This window comes from Amblyomma mixtum, chromosome 1 (assembly GCF_055824585.1).
Source record: "Amblyomma mixtum isolate Tamu chromosome 1, ASM5582458v1, whole genome shotgun sequence".
Classification (NCBI taxonomy): Eukaryota; Metazoa; Arthropoda; class Arachnida; order Ixodida; family Ixodidae; genus Amblyomma; species Amblyomma mixtum.
The window spans coordinates 32,155,926-32,179,056 of record NC_143012.1 but is presented as its reverse complement, the minus strand read 5'-3'; the positions used below and the strand labels follow the sequence as shown (position 1 = coordinate 32,179,056).

Sequence of the window (23,131 nt, the reverse complement as noted above, 5' to 3'; positions counted from 1 at the left end):
TTAGCATGTTTGTTTACGCTTAGATACTTTTTAGCATTCTAAAAAATACAATACTAGTACAGTAGCGTCAACATTAAAAGCAAGTTGGAGCCTGTCTTGAAACTTTGCAATTCCCGTTATGCGAAACCGAAACTGCTCTGCGTAATGGTGCTGTCGCTAGGACTGTTTCCGAAACCGAAACTTTTGTTAGCTTTGTTCGGCATCGAAACAGCTGAAATGCAGTTCCGGTTTTCAAAGCTCTATATCTACGGAGTATATAATGCGTATATTATGCCGTTTCCGTATTTGCTTTAACAGGTTGAAATTTAGGTGTTCATCAGTGAAGCAAAAACAGAATAACGTAGGAAGGAACTGAGTGGAACTAACGTACAGGAGACACGTCATGCAATACCTGTCTTTCTTCGCTCTCCTCGCTTTATGTGTGCTATATATTTGCGTGCCGTGTGTAAGGAAATGTGCAAGACAGCATCGCTATTAACTAGGAAACGGGTAATGTTGGAGCGTCAGGACTTGCGCACTTGGTAAATCGCGAAGTAAAATCGGCGTAAATTTGTATGGGAGTGGGCTCAGCAAACTTCTTTCCGTTGGCATGGAGTTGTGAGAAACTCTACAGGTAAGAGAGCTCAGAAATGTTGGCCTTTTTTGTCTCTTTTATTCACGCTATGCTTGGTTTCCCAGGCCTTAACAATTAAATATGAGAAAATTGAAAATTCTGCCATTTGCATATTGTTGCTGTGATTTTACGTAATTTAAGTTAGTTTGTGAGGGGACAAAACTCGTGTCCTCAATTCGGCTATGTCCTGTCGGAGTTGGAAAAATAAGGTTGTAATAAAACTTCAGTAATTGACGTAGCAAGTCCACATAAAGTGAAAGTAAATATGCAATTTTTCCCCCCGCTTTAAAGAACTCCCGGGTTGCCGAGCAAGTAATGCGAGTAGTGGTCGTTAGGGCACCTTTATGTTGTCCTAAAACATTTCTGTTCGGAACGTACAATAAGAGCGGAGAAATCGAAGATACGGTATTTAGCTACGTTTAGGGGCAGAAAGAGAGCAATCTGAATAAGAAAAAAAAATTAGTGGAACGTTGCTCCACGGCAGATTGAGAGAAAATCGATATTGGCATGACACGTATAATGCTAAGCCATAGTGCTAAGCACAGACAATCAACAGCCCATTGCGGCAACAATGTAAATTCCAAGGAGAGGATAACGTAGCCGGGCGTGATATGCAGTCCTGCGGCGGGTAAATGATTATAAATTATAATGAATTTTTTTCTCTTATGCTCTTTCGCGGTTTCGCTTTCAAAAGCCGAACGATGACTGTGACGTCATGACTCAGTCCCTGGATCAGATCGTGGTAGTAGTCGAGAAAAAATTGCTGAGGCTCAGCTTGGCTAAGCCTGGGGAATGCGAAGCATATTAGTGGCTAGGCTTGGTAATACATGGCTTTCCTTGGTTGAATACTTGGTCATTTTAATACAACCACTAGAAGCCTTCGTCGTGGGGGAAGACAACGGCATGGCTACAGCGGAACGCCGACTAACCCCGAGACGCGCGTTGGGTGAGCGCCTGGATTACCACGGAAGCCGCGTCTGCCTGCCCGGTGGAGCGAGCGTTTCACCTACACCGAGTGTGAACGCGCGTTCGAAATGCGCGGGAATGCGCGGGTGTGGCGGCTAGGGGTCCCACGGCGACGGCGCGAGGTGGAGGCTAGTACACTATAGTGGAGGCTGGCTCTCTCATCCGATGTCACGTGGTGTGACGTCACGGTGTCACGTGGCGCGACGGCTAGGGGTCCCACGGCGACGGCGCGAGGTGGAGGCCGGCTCTCTCATCCGATGTCACGTGGTGTGACGTCACGGTGTCACGTGGGGGTCCCACGGCGACGGCGTGAGTGGTAGCTCTAGCAATATGCTTCGCATAAAAAATTTCACCTGTTGCTTACGAGCAACGTTAGGCACTAAAAGGCTAAGGACACGTTTCCGATTCGGCGGAGTAGGCGTAACTCGGCTCCGCGCTAATTGGTCAGCCTACAGTGACGTCACTTCAACGCACCGTGGCAACGTGCGGCACAACATGCTGATAGGTCTTCATGCAGCGATATCACTGCAAAGCACCGTGGTTAACGAGTCACGCATCGGAGTTCATACACAGTGACGTCATGCGAACCCTGCCAGCAAAAAACAAATGATAGTTAATGAAGTGTATTATGTTCACCCCCTCAATAGCTGTAGCAAATCTCGCGTTACACAGCGGTAGTCATCTTTTTTTTTTCTTTTTGCGTGAAAGAAAGTAACAGTCCAGTGCTAATTCCGATAAAAAATATTCCGGCCAGGTTGGAGGGGCTATACCGCCATCTGTTTAAACCTGCCCCCTAATTTAATTTTTAAGTTAGCCTAATTTAATTTGGAAGTGAGCCGCAACCGATATACGTACTGTCCCCAGAGTGAGGATACCGCTCGAAGTGCTTTACCAAGTAACGTTCCGGTATGACGTGAATTAAATGCATTTTCATTGTACCCCCAGGCGGGAAGCATATATGCATTGCTTGAGAATGCTTTCACAATGCTCGCGCGTGCGTTGATGTTCGTGCGCTAAACCCGGCAATTCATTTCCCGAGCGTGCCTTTGGCTGGCGGCTATGGATGGCCATCAACGTTCCATCGATCGCGAGGAACGCGTTCGGATCTATTTAGCGAGCTTTGTGCGGAAGTGCATTTACGCTTGCGCCGCGCTCCGCGCATAATGAGGGAAGAAAGGTATTTGCTGGCTGCGCGTGTTCACTCGCATACATTGTTCCCACGAGGAATGCGCCCATGTACCGCCGGGCGCACGCGCTTGTCAAGGCTGTACGCCGGGCCTTTCGCCACCGCGGCACGAAACGCACCGAAACAATGAGGAACTCGGTAGATGACTTCTGGTCGGAAATCGTGCGCCGAGCGCTGTATAGTCGACGCGCCGTTGCCGAGTACGTGTGCACGCAGTATTCGCTGATTGGAATCTGCGTGCTAGTATGCGGGTACCCAATACGGGTGGCTGAAAATAAACCGGAGTCCTCCATTATACGGCGTACCTTCGTAGCGTATACAGCGTTGCTTTATCTTTTTCTCGTAAAAATAAATCTACCAGGGCTGGAAACCTTAAAGAGCAGTAATTGTCTAGCTCTTGGTGGAATTTGACAAGCATCTGAAAGACTCCGTCTGTACCCTTCATCTCCCTCACCCTAAGATGGACACGGCCCATCTTCTATCGAAGATCTGGTTCCTGTCCGTTAAGAGACAGGAAGGGGGCGGAGTGGGTGAGGGAATAAACGCAGGTTAATGACATCCTAGTCGAAATTAAGAGGAAGAAATGGGCTTGTGTAGGACATGTAATGTGAAGGCAAGATAACCGATTACCCTTACGAATAAGGGACTGGGTTCTAAGAGAGGGCAAGCGGGGTGGCAGAAGATTAGGTGGGCGGATGATATTAAGAAGTTTGCGGGGATACGGTAGCCGCAGCTGGCAAGGACAGGGTTAATTGGGGAGACATGGGAGAGGCATTTGCCCTGTAGTCTCAGGCTGGTGATGATGATGACGATGATGACGCCAGTATCACTCCTGCCCGAACTAGCGCTGTCCTTTTCGCTATACGGAGGCCACTCAGTCCTGATCGACCAGCGTGCCCTTGTGAGCTCCAGGACATATTCTGGGCCTCAATTTTCTTTTGAAAGACAATATATTCTCTCTCTCGTCAACCGTGCGGTGAGGGAAGGGATGAAGAAGATAGTGAAATAAAGTAGAGAGGAAAAGGCGTCGTAGCTGAGGGCTCCGGAATAATTTCTACCACCTGGTTTTTTTAACGTGCACTGACATCGCACAGCACAGGAATGTCTCTTGTGTTTCGCCTCCATCGCGCATTACGCCTTGCCGCAGTATACTCTCACGACGAAGTTCCAAACTCGTGGCCAGAGTAGCGACATTTCGATGGGAGCGAATCTCAAGAAAGCACGCGTGTACCAAGCAATTCCAACTCTCTTGGACATCACTTTTAACTGCGAGGCAACTGCGGAATATTGCAGGATATACTCTAATGAACAGGCAATCTTTCTGTCTCCTTGTCTTTCTGTGTTTGTTCCTTTGCGCCATTCAAAATTTTATGATGAACCAACTAGCCCAACAACAAGTACTTCAGCAAGTACTACATTGATGGGTGCAGTCTAATCTTCCTATGCGTAGCAAAACCTTGCTTTTGAAGTTTTTCCTGCGTTTTTACTGAGTAGTTAAGGATGACATAGAAAGCCTACGAGGCGCGTTTCTGACTATAAAAATAGCAAAAAATAACGAGTGTCCCGAAAGGGGAGCTGATGATATATAGGGATTGTAATCGTGCAGTCTCGCGATATGCGAAAAACCGAGTTCGTAAACGACTCCCCGTTGAAAAAAGCGCTCGTCCAGAATTTCATGGTATGAATGCCCTGGAACAGCCGGGTGCAGTAAGTTATCATTCAGTGGCGCGCGCAGACGACGCCGACAACAGTTATAGGCAGTTGCAGCCGTAAAATTCGGCAGTAAGCGCTGCGTGATAAATTTGAAGCGTACTAAAACACTCGCAGGACAGTTACTACACTCGGTAATGCGCTATTACAGCCCCGCGGTTGTGGATGATTTATGTGCTTGATCTCCGTGGCACCGGCGCTGAGATTTTGCGTGGGATGCGCGTTTGGCTGCGGCTCCAGGGAGACCTGCCCCTGAGTGCAGCTCCAAGGCACTGAAACGAGCTAACTGATGCGGTGGCGAACGCCGTCACTGGTATCAATGGTGGTGCCGTCACTAATTCTGAGAATCAGTAAGAGGCCCTGGAGCGGTCACTTTAGTGATGACGTCACGAATGTGCAAACCAATCAATAAGTACTCCTTCTCTTTCATAGATGCATTGATCGCAGAATTCCTCATAGCACTCCTGGCGCAGTGGCGCAGTGGTTAGGCGATACGCCATGGTCCGGCAGGTGGCTGTTTCAAACGCGGCCACCGGTAAGGCTTGTGAGAGTTAGGTTGCTCTTCCCGAGCTTCTTTTGTTTCTGGAGGGGGGGGGGGGGGGGGCAGTCTATCTTTCGACCAATGAACTGATGTGCAGTGTTGCGATGGACATGTGGTATAAATGCACTGAATTTATTTGAATTAATTTCACTGCCACTTTCCATGGTATCAGGTTGCCCACAACACGGTGGGCAGGTGAGCCGCATGCTTTTTCGTGACGCGTAAGGACGGACGCCAGCTTTTCTCGTGAACGGGACTTCTAGAGCTTCTGCATTAAAAGCGCCGTCATGCATTGGTCAGTGGTCATGTCATCTGCGAGTGGTCACGTGACCTTGTTACGTGCATCACCACCGACGCTGCCCAAACGGCAAATGAGCCATTAACAGCTGCGCTGTAGGAACGGATAGCAGGCCTCGCGATCGAGACAGCCCGTGATAAGTTTTATTGCCCGGTGTCGGGTTCTAGCAGTCACGTGGGGCCGACTTAGATGTGCCTCTTCGCGCGAAAGGCCTCGTGCCGAAGGAAAGCCGGTGTCGGCATTGCCGTCGGCGTGACAAAAAAATTAGGACTGGTCGATTACAAGAGGTCCCGTAGATGGCGTCAGCCACATCAGCGGTGCGTAGGAAACCCCTGACCCTCTTGCCCTAGGGTTGCGAGTCAGGCAACGCTACCTCTATGCCAGGCTGACAAGTTCGTACGGCTTGGTTAAAGCGGGGCTTTATCTGCACACCCAACAATTCTGGACAAAAGCATTTTTGAACGGGAAGGAGTTTACGAGCCCAATTTTTTACATATTGTCAGATTTCAAATTAACAGTCAATGTACCCGCAGCTCTCCCGTGGGCAGGCTTCCCTATTTTGCTTTTAAAGGTGCACTGAAGAGGAATCTGAACTCGTCTTTTTGCCGCGGGAACTCAATCTGCACGTTCTGAGCATTCTTAGAAACCTCGATTTATTGCCCTGTGTGGCTGATTTTCCTAATTAAATCGAATTAACGTCCGGCTCCCGCCTTTTATTTTTTTGAATTCTCCCTCGTACGGTGGGTGGAGTCGACCAACGCGCCTTTCAACCAGTCCAGCGGCGGCTTGCCGCTCTGCCTTCGGCGGAGTAATACGTAGTAGTCCGTAGAAGCAAATAGTCCGCGCGTATTTTTATTTCTGCGGGCTTATTTTGCGGCTATATTATCTGCGAATGAAACTATTTATTCAGGAAACCTAAAAAACAAAATAAAGCGAAAGCAAAGCCTCCACGGAGCTGGCTGCAAGGCACTCCACGCTTTGGTCGACTCCGCCCACCGTACGAGGGAGAATTTAAAAAAAGGCGGGAGCCGGACGTTAATTCGATTTAGTTAGGAAAATCAGCCACACAGGGCAATAAATCGAAGTTTCTAAGAATGCTCAGAACGTGTAGATCGAGTTCCCGCGGCAAAAAGACGAGTTCAGATTCCTCTTCAGTGCACCTTTAAGTGTCGGCCAATTCTTATTTTTCCTCCTTGTGTTTTCACTGGTCGGCAATTAAGGAGTAATCGTTGATTACCTACCGGCTTAGTGTTCTCTTGCGTGATGTCATTTTTGACGGGTGCAGATAAAAGTTATCTATCTCCCCCCCCCCCTGTACGAGTTTCATGCCAGCCTGCTGGAGTTTCGGGGATTTTTTTTTTTAAGCGCAGAAAGACAGCAGAGGAAAAAATGAAGGTTTTCAGAGTTTCGTATGCGCTCGCGTCGCTGACAGCCACCGTTGACCGGCGGCAGTATTCTACGTTCTTCCAACGATAGGTCGATATAGGCCCGTTTGATTCGCCTGATGAAACTGGTTCTCGAGGTCTTCGCTATGCGTTTAAGTGGTGCAACATGACGCCCTCTGAACGATGCCATTCGTTTCAAAACGTGCAAACTTCGTGCAGGGCCATTCCGGTAAAACTGTGCCCCTGCTCAGTGGTCAGTGCCGAAATCGTCCAGATCATGCAGATGCAGCCGCCACAGAAGCAGGCGACGATGGCTTGCGCGGTAAGAGACTCAAGTTATTCCAATCGCCGAAGATACAGGTGCTCGTCTCGGGCCCGACGTACGGAGCGTCACTGGGGGCGTCGACAGAGAGGCGTTTTTCCTTTAGACCAATAAAGCTATACCTGCAGCAACAATACTGTGACAGTGCGCTGCGCGTCTCCGGAGGTCCACTGTCTTCGCCGGCATCTTCCTTTTTTGAGGCACCCGAAGGCGCTTGAGCAAGAGACTGTATGGCACCACAAACCGTCGGGTGTCAGGGGCCAATTAGGGGTCCGAATGCCTACAGCCTAGCCGTCATCTTTAATTCGCATGCCGACAAGCACTCAGCTGATCAAGAGGACTGGCGGTGATCTGTTTGAAATGAACGGGCCCATTCGGAGAGCGGGCAGGAAAAAACCGCAGCTCCTTCCGTTCTTCCCTCCCTTCGGACTAAGCGGCGTTCGGCAACGCTGTGGACATAAGCACCTGCGCCACATTGGAGAGGGAGCGCGCGGGCGGCGGCGTCGGCTGCCTCCTTTCCGTGGACGCCTTGGTGACCTGGAGCCCAAACGAGAGATCGGAGCGTGGGATCCGAGTCTCGGCTACAATTTTGGCAAATGCGATAAGCTAGGGGAGTAATTTCCCCCGGGACCCGACGCCGACCAGGACTTCGATTTCAATCCGGTTTACACTTTTAAGGAAATCTGCGATTATTACAAATCCACGCACCAAACTCTTTCCATCCCGTGCAAAGGGCTGGGGAAGGTCAACGAGCGGGTACTCCTGCGCCTGCTCACCAACACGATGTTGTGCCCGGCAACTCTGCAACATTTCGATCCTCAATTCGACGGGCGGTGCTCACACTGTGGGGAGGTGTCTGACACCTACCACATGGTGTGGGCCTGCCAGCAGAACCCATCCCTACCCCCTATCCCAAACCCCACCCGAGAGGACTGGGAGGCGACCCTGTCCGTTTGCTGCACCCTCGAGGCCCAAAGGGCTGCGGCAACGGCAAACGCCAAAAGGGCTGCGCGCCCGGGCTGCGGCAAACGCCAATGGGGTGCCTGACTAGGCATCCCACCTAGTGGTTGTAAGGGCGTGACCCTTCAGGTCATGACCCCCAACACCTCTCCCTATGATTAAATAAATGTTTTCACCACCCACCACCACCCACATTGGAAAGGCCAGCCCGAGATGTTTGCCGGGACGCAACTGCGACTGCACACCCCGCTGGAGTGATCCAGGCGCCGGCAGGCGGGGAAAAGAGGCCGGCGGGAGGTCCGGGAAGCACTGGGGATGACGCAAGCACTGGCGCTAAAAGAGGGGGGGGGGGGGGGGGGGGCGAGATAGACGCTCCAGCCTGGAAAAAGGGATCGCCCAAATGGACGAAGAAGCAAGGAAAGCGAGTCAGGAGTCAGTGGAGAGAGACGAGCAACGCCCGAGACGACACCACTGAGCAGTCGGCCCTCCGGCACCCAAGCCAATGGGGAAGGGTCAACACAGCACCCCCTCCGTCCCTCCTGACGAAGACTTCGGCGGCAACGCAGCTTCACGTAAGCTTGGCCACGCTAGCATCCCCATCATGTACTGCATGTACTACATGCAGTACTGCATCATGTACTGCAAGCAGGGTGGGCGAACAAGTGAATCAAACGGCAAAAAAGGCAACCGTTCAAGAAAAAAAAAGGACAACACAATGCAGCAATAATTGGTTAAAACTCATGAGACAATGGTTTGACTAGCTGAATACATCTGTTTCGTTCCAACCGAGTCTAACAGCATCTCTTTTTGTCTCTCCGTCCCGTATGAGCCCACGCAGTATGTGGGCTCGCCACAATACCCTGCACCTGGTACATTAACTAAAAAGCAAACACGCGCATGCAGCGTAATTCACATACATGTAACTCGGCGCTCGCAAACTCAGTCGTGTTCAGTAAAAGAACACACGTGCATTTCGCGCCAGCTGCCGCGAGGTGCACATGCATCGAGTCTGGCGCATGACAACACTTCGCTGCGATGTGCTGTTTGATATTGTTCACGTGATTCGGGATGTTGGCGGCAGTTGAGGTAGGCGGCACACATCTGGCTGCAATTTACTGGCGACGCCAGGGCTAGCAGACGACAAGAGCTGCACTCATCCATTGGTTTTGGAAGCAGCCAGTACCAAGCTGTACACTTGTACTGCCAGAACTGGCGCTTGCCAGAACTGGGGTTTTGCGGGGTTTTGCCAGAACTGGGGATTTGCAGAACTGGGAGGGGGTCTATGAAGTGGGTGAGTGGGGAAGCAGCTGGATGGTAAGCCCCAGCTGCTCTTTCATGTGTTTTCCTAATTTCGTCCTTTCGTTGAGTCGAGATTTTTTTTTATTATTATTTACAAAATACTGCGGACACTGAGTCCAAGCAGGGTGGGCGAACAAGTCAATCAAACGGCAAAAAACGCAACCGTTCAAAAAAAAAAAAAGGACAACACAATACAGCAATAATTGGTTAAAACTCATGAGACAATGGTTTGACTAGCTGATTCCAATCTGTTATTGTGCGTAGAAAGAACGAAAACTTGTAAGTGTCTGTTCTAGCGAATATAGGGGTTAGAGAAATAGGATGGTGTTGACGAGTTTGTCTGGTAGCGCCGGCGTTAAGTATGATGAGGGATCCAAACCAAGTTTGTTATGTAATAAGAGAGAAATAAATTCTAACCTAAGCTTTCTTCTCCGATGTTCAAGTAGTTCAATTTTATTAATTTCCATTAAAGTGGTTGGGGAGTCAGTCCTTGCATATTTATTAAAAACAAACCTGACGGCTCTTCTCTGTATTCTTTCCAGATTTTTTACGTTAAATTTAGTATACGGGTCCCACACTATGCATACATATTCCAGTTTAGGTCTAATTATTGAAGAATAACAAGGTAGCTTAATGTTAGAAGGAGCATTTTTTAGTTTATGTCTTAAGCGACACAGTTTTCGAAATGCAGCAGAGCAGATATTGTTTATGTGCAAGTTCCACGATAGATTGCTACTTATGGTTGCTCCTAGGTATTTGTAGTTTGATACTTGTTGAAGAGGGAGAGAGCCTAATTTATATGTGTGGCTATGACGTACGGTTTTTCGGGTTATCGGCATATAAACACATTTATCAGCATTCAGAATCGTGCCCCATCGGCCCCATTCCCCATTTGTATCCCGTACCGCATAGTGTGATAAGATATATCTTCTCACACACTGTTTTTTTCCACAGCTCCGAATTGAGAGTGATATTATATGTTACAAAGAATAGCTGTCGCAGATATTGCTTTTGGAAGGCGCGTGCGGGGTGATAGATGTTTAAAAAGGCAGCAAGTGAACTGAAGCGTTACAGTTAATTTCGATAATAATGTGTTTTTATTACTTATGCTTTTTACGGAGGATCAATACCAGTAGTAACAAAGTGCTCGTCGCTTCTGTGTTAATGCCGTAAACGTTTCTACAGTGTCGCCGTTAATCTGCACTTTCTTACCGACAGCTACAGCTGCCTCGTCCTGAACGGGATCATATACTGTATAGTGTTAGACTGTTGCACGAGCAGTTCAATACGGTGCCGTGGAAGCATGGGCGTCCCCCCCCTGGAATTACGGATATTATTTATGCACTAGTTCCTTTTTGGTGCTAACCTAACGCCGCCCCCATCCCCGGACATCGGGTGCTTCCCCCCCCCCCCCCCCCGGAAAAAGCGTGAGGACGCCCTTGCGTGCAAGTGAACTTCGGTGTTTACAGCCGCATGTAAGACGACAGATTTTGACATCGATCATTAATCTCTCACAGCCATATTTAATAATTTCATTTAAACAGAGAAAAAGATGCAAAACAAATATGTAGTTGTTAGTGCACCTGAGGAGTTTAGATATCAAAAAATCCTTAAGTCTTCAACAGTTTTTGGAGAAGTATTCAACTTGTAATCTATATACTGTGACTAATTAGACTTATTGTACTTCTGGTTACTTCCGAGTGACATTTCGAGATGTCGATTTTAAAGCTATACAACCTTCGAAAAATCAACCCAGTTATTCCCCTTTATGCACTTGCAAAGCGATCATTACATAAATATTTTGAAGATGCTTAAAAGTACAAATCCTGTAATATGCACCTTCAGTCTTTTACCCAGAATTCCCATTTTGAAAGCTTGTTGTGGCAGTTAGAAAGATTTGTATTTGTTAAAATGACAAACTTGATGCTTTTGTATTGTTCCCCTTCCCATAGCATGTCACAGTGATGTCCTGGTCACGTATGGTTGCGTACAGCCAGTCATGTACCCCTTAACCGAAGCATATTACGCTTTTCACAAGTATATGCGGTCATCCGCTAAAAAAAAAGGCTGCAACAAAAAACGATGCCCTCTTTTTATATGACTGGAATTGTGATTTTCTGTACTTACCCTCAATATATTTCATTTTGTACATCGCAATCTGTAGATAAACAGAATTAGCTGGTGTAGACTGTTTCTCTAACGTTAGCTTGATTTTTGCTTGTTAGTTTATAACGCCGACGTTTAGAAAGACCTTGTGTCTGAGCGCTAAAGTATTGTATGGCGATTGCGCATCTTTATTCGTCTCTGAAAGAGTCAGCACACGCTTACATAGTTTAATAACTGGTGGGATTTCTAAGGTTGAGTAGATTAGTAGTAAGGAAGTAATCACTCATTAGCGTTCATCCAATTAATTGCAGCCATTCGGCTAAAAGGGATACGTTCTTCGCAGAAACTTCTAAGTTATAGAAACATTCGTCCTGGCCCACGGATCGAACCTGAGACCACCGCCAGCTCCGGTCAGCCCATCTACCAATGACGGCTAAAACAGCACTAACACCATTCCTATTAAGATTTTTCGATCCATTCGCTGTCGCCCCATCTGCTAGCCGTCTTGGTTATGTTAGTTGTTAGAGCGACTGCTCCGGACAGGCGGTAGTCTCGGGTCTGATCCCCGAATTTGGAGAAATTTTTCTGGAGCAACGAAGATTCTGTGAAAGCTACAATGTAAGCTTTTCTTTGTATGCGAATGATTTGGTTTGATTTGGTTTAAGGGGTTTAACGTCCCGAAGCGACTCAAGCTATGAGAGACGCCGTAGTGAAAGGCTCCGGAAATTTCGATCCCGTGGGGTTCCTCAACGTGCACTGACATCGCTCAGAACACGGGCCTCTAGAATTTCGCCTTCGTCGAAATTCGACCGCCGCGGCCGGGACCGAACCCACGCCTTTCTGGTCAGCAGCCGAGCGTCGTAACCACTGAGCCACCGCGGCGGGCCCTGCCACAGTGAGCAGGTTGTGATGACGTCACAGCCTCACATGACCTAGGCTGCTTCGCCGGCGATGCAAACCGTGACACCGGATTCTCCGCTTAACGAGGACCCTTCTCCACATTCGACAGGGCACGGCGGTCCCCAGTGCATTACGCATCACAGTGCCCTTCACAGTGAAACGCAGCCAAAAAATTCGGCGGCTCACCCCAGTTGCGCACAAGACGCCTCCACATGGAGTCTTTGCGGGATATAAGGCGAGGCAATTACGAGTCGCCTCGCCCTGAACCACCGAACTGTTCCTGGTTTCGCTCGGAACACAGCGTTGGGCGAGAGGGCTGAGCGCCAATCGGTAGCAGATTGCATGCCCGGCAGCTATAGCGGTCCATACCATTGCCTTGTATACGGCAGCGTTGAGCGTTTTCCCTAACATTCAGGCAATATGGGTATAGTGTCCGAACGGTAGACCCGCCATATATGGCGGTAGGGTCGCTAAGCCCGTAGCATCATCTATCTGCTAACAACGGTCGTCCAGACAGCTGGGGACGTGTGGAGCCGAGCTGATCCTGAGTCACTGGGAAATTTCCTCAGCCAGTGATTCCAGCGGCTCGCACCCTAAGCGCACCCTTGGGCAGTTAAGGCCAACTTGGGACACGTCATCCCAGTGGCAGCTAGGTCTCGCTCCTGCTGCCTCCCAACATACGAGCCCGAAACCTTACGCGGTCGGCTCGAAGTTGGTACGTGTGTGACATGTTTGTGGAACCATATGAATGTGGAAGATGTGCACAATGCTTGTTCTTACAAGGTAATCTGACTACCTGGTGTTGACAACACTGGAGATTTGAACGCTGAGTAGTAGCAATTAAATTTACGGACCTGCCCCCATAACTTTTTTGAAAAGGCCGAACTACTTATCAAAAAAATATATTTCTGCAGTGAGCTTTTCTCGACGTTTTGACGGATGTAGCGCGCTATGGCTCTAGCTTTTTTAAAAATGAGTAGGCTCTCTGCCCTTGGGGTATACATACGAAATACACCCCATACTTTGTTTTCTTTATTTTTGGCTGCTGTGCATTCTAGAGACCACCAAACCTTCTGTTTTTTTATGTACAAGCCCTGAAGTTTGAGGCATACCTATCGTTGGTGCAGAGATTATGCTGAATTTTTCATTTACGTCATCTGTGCTGAGCTCTCTACAGAACACTTTGCCTAATGTGGCATGGGCTGCAAAAAGCGACCTATCAGCTCGATGGAACTTCCAGCGTCGTGGTCTGGTTGGGGCGATAGGCGCTGACGATGATAACTTTATAACTGCAGGCAATGATCACTTCCTAGAGGGCAGTCTAATATATCCCGTATATAAAAGCATTAAAAACTGAAGATGATGTGAAAGCTAAATCAAGACAGTTCATTTTACCCGAGCTTGGGCTACAGTAAGTGGCCTTTCCTGTGTTCAATAGGCATGTATTATTGGAATGTATAAAAATTTCCATTTTTGGTTCTCTTCTGTCGGTCCGCTCACTTTCTCAAAAAGAAGAGTGAGCATTAAAGCACCTGACAACAAGGTATGGTTCTGGCAGTCGTTTGAAAAGGTCTTCTAGTTCTTGAATTGCTACAGTCAGGTTTGGCGGGATGTACATAGAGCATATAGTTACTGTTTTGTGGCTGATGACTAGGGCCCGGAACTTTAGGCATTTGCCTAAACATGACATAAATGCCTAAACGGGGGATTTTTCCACTTGCCTGCCTTTTTTCATTTTTTTTTTAAGGAAATACTACTCATTTTACCACACTCGTTGCCTATAAATGCCTAAATCCGGCATTTCAGTCTGCGGTGCCGTTTTTCAATTTTGAGACATTTGTCTAAGTACAGTGAAAGGCGCACGCGAATACACGTACAAAAGGCGCGGGTCTGCATGGCTTCATGTTTTTCTCGAAGTGTTTCTCGAAGTGTTTTTCTCGAATGGCTGCGCCTAGAAAGACGCTAATGAGTAATTACAAACATATTCTTTCGAAGTGCCATCATATCTACTGTGACAACTTGTGATAGATTTTTTTTTTTTTGCGCTTCGGTGTACATTAGCAGGACTCCGGAAGAGCTGCTAAAGCGCAGTTCGAATCTTCGCCAATAGAGGAGACGGCGGCACACTTCTTCCCAGTTCTGTCACGGCTGCAGTGACTTCTTGCGACAAAGTCAGTGGCTATCCAGAGTTGCGAAATCAGCTGAAGTACGCGAAGCGGTGACCGCGTTCCCCCGGCTCGCATTTAGGTTCAATAACGGACGCGTACTGCGGGCTTATCTATGCATGCACTGTCCACATTTTTTTCTGCGATAGCATCCACTAAAGTGCGCTTCTTGATAACCTACAGGCGTTAGGCGAACGAAGGGCCAAATTCATATCGTACTAAGCAGGCAGCGTAGATATTATCGTATTACGTGATTGTATCTGATACCCCGATGGGCGCTAATGCGATGAAACTGAAACTAAGCATTTCTGCATCTTTTGAGAACAGGGTGCTCTCTGCTCAGAAGCACAAGTTCTCTTCAGATTTCAGAGTTTGTTGAAGCGGTTGAGTGCCTAACTTTGAATCTTCTTAGTGAAACTATTCCTTAACAAAATAAACTTTACTGGCCAAAACCTTGCAAGCAGCTATGACGGTACCTTGATGGCACTGCCAGGGGAACACATCCTGCTATCCACGTTTTCACCCTCCCTCCCCGTAGCGTACAGTCGGGGAGAAAAGTCTCTGGACTACGTTCTCCGCAGACGAAGACCATAGCTCTCTTATGAGTAGCCAGAGACCAAAGATGTGGAAGTGAAAGAGCAGGATTTTAACTTTTACCTCCAGAAGTATGAACTTCAGCCGCCGGTTATCATTAGAGCTGTCCGCTTCGTTTGCGGATCACGTGGTCCAGATACTTTTGTCCCCGACTGTACGCGGTCACGTATGCCGTGACAGCTTGTAACAGAGCCCGTTGCCCGACGGTGTTGCCGTTTCCAGCCGTCCCGTTGCGCGACGATCGACCTGCGCGTGCGACAACTTTCCGTCCCGAACGCGGAGGCAGCCCCCCTCTTTCCATTCGCGAATGGTTCCGAGTGGACTCGCCCATGGTCGTATACCAGCGGCGAGGAGGGCGCCCAGGTGAGGGGAGAGGGAAAGAGGCCGTGACGTCAGCGGTAATCATTCCGGCTGCGGGGCGGCTGGCCGGAGGAGGCGACCGCTGCTGCGGCGAGGGGTGTGCGAGCGAAGCGAACTCGGCGAGCCAAGCGCAGCAGTAGCGGCGGCGGCAGCGGCGGCCAACTCTCGTCGTGCTCGGGCACATACACACACACGCCAGTGCGTCGGCCCGAGAAAGCGGCGGCGAACAGGTTTGGCAATATGGCCGCCTAGGCCGCTCGGCTCGAAAACGCGGATGTGAAGCGGCTCCCTTTCGGTTTTTGTACTCGTCGTCCAAGGATGCTGCCGCCGTCGACCCGTGGCCGCCCTGTGCGTCTCGACGAGTGATTGTTCTGACGCGTTCCTGCACGCACGCGGTGTTGTCGTGCCGCCGGCAGTGAGTCGTGCCGCAGCAGCAGCGTGTGTGTACTCTCCTTCGCTGGAGGGGAGTGTCTGACCGAGCTGCAACCATGAATTCCTACGAGAACACCTGCCTGCGGTGCGGCCAGACGGTGTACCAGGTGGACAAAGTGGGACCGCTCAAGGATTTCACCTTCTACCACCAGGGCTGCTTCAAGTGCCTGGTGTGCGGCACCAAGCTGACGCTGAAGACGTACTTCAACAACCAGCAGAGCCAAGAGGACAAGGAAGTCTACTGCCAGAACCACGTGCCCAAGACCGGCCCGGGACACCTGGACGGCATGTCTGTGGGCATCAAGGCGGCCCTCAGCGTGCCCCGGACCAACAACCTGGTGAACGACCAGATCCGCGGCTCCGGCAAGGGCACCTTCGACGCCGACGCCCTGGGCATCAAGTCGGCGCTGACCAGGAACCACCATCACCACCACGAACAGGAGTACAAGCACGCCGTGAACAAGGCGGGCCGCTTCGATGCCAGCGCCCTACACATAACGCACGCGCTTAACGCCACCAAGGTGCACCGTGGCAAGATCACCTACGAGCGAAACATGGACGACTACCTGGTGAGTGGTGATCCTTATCTCACTTTCACTTCGTTACAGTGTTACTTTAATCCCCTTCAAGAACATTTCATCTCCCGCCCTGCTAGTTTCATGATAAGCGGCCTTTTCAGTGCCCCGCGTCGTGAACTTTCACTTGTGGATGCAAGCGTAAGCAGCCTTCGCTTGGCACGCGGGTCTTCACGGAGATTGAGGATAGCTCAACAGGTGGACGCAAAGGAAAACCCAGCTGACCCGGAGATTCGGGTGCCCGATAGAATGCGGAGCTGGCGTATCTTGGCATCGCTCAGGGCTGTAGAGAAAGCACTAGGTTGTCAGGATCTGTGGAGTTGGTTTCGCATCGGCTTGCAGGCTGCAAACCGGTCGTCACACGCTCCTTGAGTGTCGCACAGACAGCATCGGGACACTGATATCGTCTAGCTAAGCGTTCCTGAAATACCCATAACTAAACGGAAAGATGAGTAGTGCAGGAGGAACTATAGTTTGCAGTTGTCGGCTTCACCCCAACCAAGCTCGATAGGCATCTGCTAAATAGGCTAAATAAGCTAAGCTAAGCTAAATAGGCATCTGGTTACACACTTGTGAACGCCATTCATTGCAACAAAAAGCGTAACTGGAAAGGACCGTTAGTGTACTACGTTCGCCTTTGCGCCGTAGGGCGATGGGTGTCCACGCCCAGGCAGCAGTAGTGAAACATCGGCCGCGGAAGCTTCCATGTGCGTTCATTTACAATTGCTCGAAATGCGGGGAGTCACTCTCGTGGCTTAAAAGGTACTGCGCAGTTATGTGCACAATGACGAAGGCAGACTCAGCAAGAATACATCTGGCCTCATCCAGGTAGCGGAGCAGTCCCTCTTTAAGTCACGCTATACCATTTGTCCCCGACAAGAAGCTTGACCGGTCGATAATTCCTATTCATGCTGGACATAGCCATTGGGGATTTAATATCTATACCCGAGTGCATCTCGGCGTGATGACAGGCCGCGCCAGCGCGCTCTTTTCTTGGAACTGCGACCTTGACCAGCGCTGTCCGGAAGTGCTCCCCCTCTTGCAAGCACGGTCGCTGTGGCCGAAGTGAACTGGCCGCCGCCGCGTCACGTGGTCCGTTCGCGCTTTGGGTCGTCGAATCGTGCCCGCGGCGGTTGCTCAACCCGTTTTCACCCAATGCCGTTCGCGATGATGAAATGGCACTTATCGAGCCGATGGCATGCGGATCACTACCCGCTTTGCGGAACGAATGGACCGCTGGGGGCCTCACGGAACCCAGGAGGAGCCTGTTCCATGCGCCGGTTCTGTTGTTGTCCTGGTTATTTTTGACGACTTCGGGCGTAGGTAGTACACATGTGACGATGAATGTGCGTTTTGGGTGGTAGCGGTTTGGGATAGTGTGCAGTCCGGCCAAAGCAGGCCACACAGCAAGTGCAACCAGTCAAGTTTCTGACTACAACTTTCAGCCCTGGAGAACGTCTAGCGCTATACGTAACCCACATTGTGTTAAGATCTAGTCTGTGGGAATGTAAAACGACCGCGGGGTTGTGAATTTCATTCATTAATGTTTACAGTGAATCTTGTAAGCTATAACGCATACTGAAAACAGAAGTATTTTTCTGTGCTCGTGTATTGGTTCAACATGTCTCGCGTACGGGATATTCGCACCAAGTATAGCACTGCTTTCGATCCAGTCTTCTTAGACAGCTGGTACTTAATGGGTTGCTCGTTAGGAAAGTATCGCCTTTGTTTAAATATTTTGTTTAAACAAGCTACAGGGGAGTGGTCACTCAGATGAACGTATTTTGTTGTTTGTTCGCGTTAGGTTAATGTTACTCGACTTGGTGTATAGCAAAGTAATATTCAAGGTTTTCTTCGTCTTTCGCGATAACTATTAGATGATGCATTTGATCGTTAAATGTTTATCTCCGTCGCGAATAGTTCGTATGCTTGCAGATGACTAATGTGCGCAGAAAACCTGAAGGGCAGCTGCAATAATGTCGCTCGTCCTTGTGCCAAACTATTCGTGAACTGCCATAACGATCTGACCCGGCCGAAAATTAGGCAGGAAGCATATAGGTAAAATCAGGTCAGACGGAGCACTTCCGTTGTGTGCAGCTCGAGCAATATATGAAAGCATTGGGATATTACCATCGCTTGGTGCAATAGAACACGAAACATGCCACATAATGGACGATGGGAGCAACCCCTGCGAGCAGCGGAACTGGGAAGTTCCTCCTTTTCACGCTATCTTTAGCCCCTGTTTCATTCCGTCAATCTCTTATCAATCGCTGTAAGCGGGCGACCGTGCGATATCGGCAGGCCACAGGTCCTGTGTTGTCGGGTAATACGGAACGTTCAACCCCGAATCGTGCTAAACACTGACTCATACAGGTAGTTCCGCATTTTGAGATGGCCAGATTGGTTTTCTTTATTCTTTATTCAGAGGTTACCCCGCAGCGCCCATAGGCGTTACAGCAGGGGGGTTACAGCAGTGAAAAAAATTCATCCTCGTGAGTACAGCACACCTGCATTTCACTGAGTCGATTCCATTCGCCAATTGTTTTAACAAAAAGAGTTTGCGTAAGTGCCAGTCCTTGAGTGATACTCACGAGTTTTGAGACTATGGTCTGTGCGCCTGGAAACATAGTGAGGCTCTTTCAGATAGGTTTCTCTATTAATACCGGTTTTATTATGAAATATTGTGTATAAGAGTTTAAGTCTTAGTTTCCTTCGGCGAGAGGCAAGTAGTTCCCAGTTGAGCTCATTCTTCATGGCACTTACGCTATCCCGCCTTCGGAATCGTCCTAAGACAAACCTGGCTGCACGGTTTTGGATTCGTTCAATGTGCTCAGTGAGCGTCTTGTTCGAAGGGTCCCAAACCGCACAGCCATACTCCAAAATAGGTCTGACGCAACTCAGATAAGCTGTGTTTTTTAAATTGACATGCGAACATCGCAAATTGCGTTGTATAAAATTCAGTGCTCTACTTGCCCTGCGCACCAAGTCATCAATGTGCGCGTTCCAGGAACAATCAGATGCCAGCGTTATGCCTAAATACTTATTCACTGCCTCTTTACGTATTAGTTCGTTGTTAATCATGTATCGAGAATCAGTTGTTTTTTTCTTTCTAGTAAAACAAACATGAATGCACTTTTTGACATTTAAATTCATTTTCCAAGTGGAGCACCATGATTCAATTCTTGTTAGGTCTGTTTGTAAGCATGAAATATCGTTTTAAGTAACAATTTTTCTGTACACAACGCAGTCATCGGCAAATAACCGCACAGAAGATGAAATTCCATCAGAAATGTCGTTTACATAAACCAAGAACAAGAGTGGTCCCAAAACCGAGCCTTGCGGAACGCCCGATGTAACATTTACGTAGCCTGAACGTTTCCCATTTAAAACAACACATTGTCGCCGCTGAAACAAATAATTTTGCATCCATTTAAGTACAGAAGAGTGAATATTTAATAAATGAAGCTTGTTAACAAGGAGTGAGTGTGACACTGTATCAAAAGCCTTGTGAAAATCTAAAAAAGCACAGTCAATTTGTCCCCCCGCGTCAACACCTGATGCTAAGTCGTGATAAAACTCGACCAACTGGGTCGTGCAAGACAACCCCTTGCGAAACCCATGCTGTTCTTCAATTAACAATTTGTTTTGAAATATGTGTCTCATTACCTCTGTATATAGGATATGTTCAAGGATCTTACATGCTATTGATGTTAGTGATATGGGTCTATAATTACCAACTTCTCTTTTGGGACCATCCTTGTGAACAGGAACCACGTGAGCAATTTTCCAGTCATCCGGTAAATTGCCTGTTGCCAACGATTTATTGTAAATCAAATAGAGATAACGTGAAATCGATACCGAGCACGTTTTAAGAATACGTGGTGAAATACCATCAGGCCCAATAGCTTTACTTTCGTCAACATTTTCTAACAGCCTCTGAATACCACCTACACTAATTTATACTGACTGCATTGGAGGGACATTGCTCACAGGCGGTACTAATTCACTGATTTCTAGTGATTCAGACCCGCATTCTCTAATATACTTCCAAAATAATTCAGGGTTTTCTTTCATGTTTTCGCTGAGTCTGGAAAAGTAATCGTCCTTTGCCCGTTTTATGCTGACTTTGTATTCACGGTTTAGTTCAGAAAGTTTTGTAAAGTGAAGAACTGATTTAGTTTTTTCGTGCTATTTCGTGCCAGCGCAAACGTCTCGGATTAATTCTGACCTCCGGAGGTTTACTGACATCCGTAGACAGGGGCCGTTTTTGCATTTCAACTGCTTCAAAATGCAACCGTTGCGGCCAGGATCGTACCTCCGAACTTGTGCTCTCGAAAGCGAAAGTCTGCTACCACCAAGCCACCGAGGCGGGGGATTTCACGTCGAATATGCGACGAGGTGTACTGTCGGTGATCAGGTAGAAAAGAAAAATGACTATACACCTGAAAAATTCACCTTGTTCAGCCTGCAGAGTCACGAGGGTGCCGTCGTAGTTGTCCGCATGATCTTGCGAGCATTGTGTTTACCATCGAAATGTTTGCGCTAAAGGACTTTCATAATTAGGCTCGTTTCTTCAGCGAGTGTTTATATCCGTTTAAAAAGAATGTTTGAACTTCTGGTCGCATTCATGTAAAAAATGGTGCAGGAATGCTGCGTGTATGTTTCTGAACGTTTCATTATAATATCAGCGAGCATCATGGTGCCGGTTAGTCATGCGATCTGAAAAAGGTCGGTGTTGCTACTTTACCACATCCTTTATTCAGTCCTCAAATGAGGGTAAGCTATCAAAAGGCGCTATCAAAAGGAGCTATCAAAAGGCGCTACCATAGTGACTGCCATCGCTGTTAGCGAAAATTTGGACAGGGTGTGCATAAAAGTGTTGTGACCACTGCGTTAGCTTTGTAACTAAAAAAAAAAAAATTCAGGGGGGCACTTTGTTGACCTAAAGTGCGGTGAGGCGAAATCCTTTAGCGTGGAGTTGCTGCTTGTGTCACTGATGTTTGGTTAAGATGTTAAGTACACAATTGTTTGTGAATCTTAAATGCTGAAGACACTGGAGGGCGTTTGGGAGGCATCCGTCTGATTCGACGCCTTTCTGCAAACACTCTCCAGCGTCCTAGACAAGGAGAACTACATACGCGTTAGCAGGAAGTAGCGTAGCCACTAGCACGCTCGGCTGCGGAACGAAAGGATGGTGGTTCGAATCCCATCGCGCACAAAGATTTTTCTTCTGGTCTAACTAGAAAAAGCGTGACACTTCTGCTGACAACCTTCTGTCGACAACCTTCTGTTGACAACCTTCTGTCGACAACGATGAGGCATTAAAGGCTTTCGCCTTAATGATTTGTCATATAAATTTAGGCGGAATCTAGCCAGCTCTGGCACGCGCTGGTCGCGTGCTCTCGTCTTGGGCCAAGTTGAGCGCGTGTGCAAAGACGACTGATGCCACCTGGCTCAGACTGAACGAGAACCCATTTCAAGGGCGCTTTTCCTTCCGATAACGGCGTCGAGGGCAGCAGCGTGTTTCACTTTCGCCCAGTGCTTTTCGAGAACGGCAGGAGGAAGCGCATGCTTGGGCGCCAACCAGCTCGCATTCGAGCACGGGAGAATAAGAATAAAAAATAAAAATAAAAAGGGTTCGTCTTGCCCTTTTTAACCCCATTTGCGGCGGAGGCATCCGCGAAAGAAAGATGCAGTATCGTCGGGAGGACTGATTTGTCGCCAGCTTTTTTATTCTTTCGCGCTGGCGAGCGTCATCGCTTTTACTGCTATCAGCTGCTTTTTCTTGACATTTTTTTCCCCCGCTCCAACACCGCAGGGGGCGGTGTTATCACCGCTCCTTTTCAACATCGCCATGATGCACCTGCCCGGCCGACTGGCTTAGGTGGAGGGCATAAAACACGCACTCTACGCAGACGACATTACAATCTGGACCAACGAGGGGAGCCTTGGGGAGATGGAGGACCGCCTTCAGCAGACCGCCTCCATAGTCGAAGCATATGCTGCCGACTGTGGTCTCCAATGTGCTCCCGCCAAATCAGAGCTTCCACACGTCAGGACAATCCACAAAGACAACACGTCTCTACACATATCTCTGTCGGGCGGTCCCATCAGAGAAGTGGCAGAGCTCCGGATCCTGGGTATGTTCATTAATAACAAACTTAGGCCGGACTCTACTATAGCGAAACTAAAGAGCATAGGTGAACAAGTAGGGCGCATGATCCACCGTGTTTCCAACAAGCGGGGTGGTCTGCGGGGCAGGGACGCGCTACGGCTCGCCTATGCCTTCGTGACCAGCCGGATCCTCTACGCCGTGCCGTACCTACGCACCACCAAACAACAAGACGAGCGCATTGACGCCATCATCAGGAAGGCAACAAAGCGAGCACTGGACCTCCCGGTGGCTACCTCCAACGCCAAACTGAAGGCGTTGGGAGTGGTAAACTCCTATCAGGAGTTGCGGGAGGCCCACCTCGTGAACCAATATACGTGGTTATCGCAGACGGTTCCTGGGCGCCGCCTGCTAAACCGCTTACACATCCAACACACATGCATACCAGAGGGGACGGAGAACATCCCGGTGCTGTGGCGCCACATGCTCTGGGTCGCTCCGCTCCCGCGTAACATGGACATGGCTTCACATGAAGGCAGACGACAAGCGCGGGTTCGCACGCTTGAGAGGCAATATGGATATAAAGAGGGCGTCTACTACGTGGACA

General features: G+C 48.9%; 1 protein-coding gene across 1 annotated transcript in view; it reads left to right on the top strand.

Moving 5' to 3' along the window:
* The first annotated feature begins 15,434 nt into the window (after positions 1 to 15,434).
* Hil (peptidase hillarin) overlaps positions 15,435 to 23,131 on the top strand; it is a 91,438-nt gene continuing 83,741 nt past the window's right edge. The window contains exon 1 of the mRNA XM_089547443.1: positions 15,435 to 16,406. Within this exon, the coding sequence (XP_089403569.1) occupies positions 15,894 to 16,406 (513 nt within the window). The 5' untranslated portion in view covers positions 15,435 to 15,893. The remainder of the gene's footprint in view (positions 16,407 to 23,131) is intronic.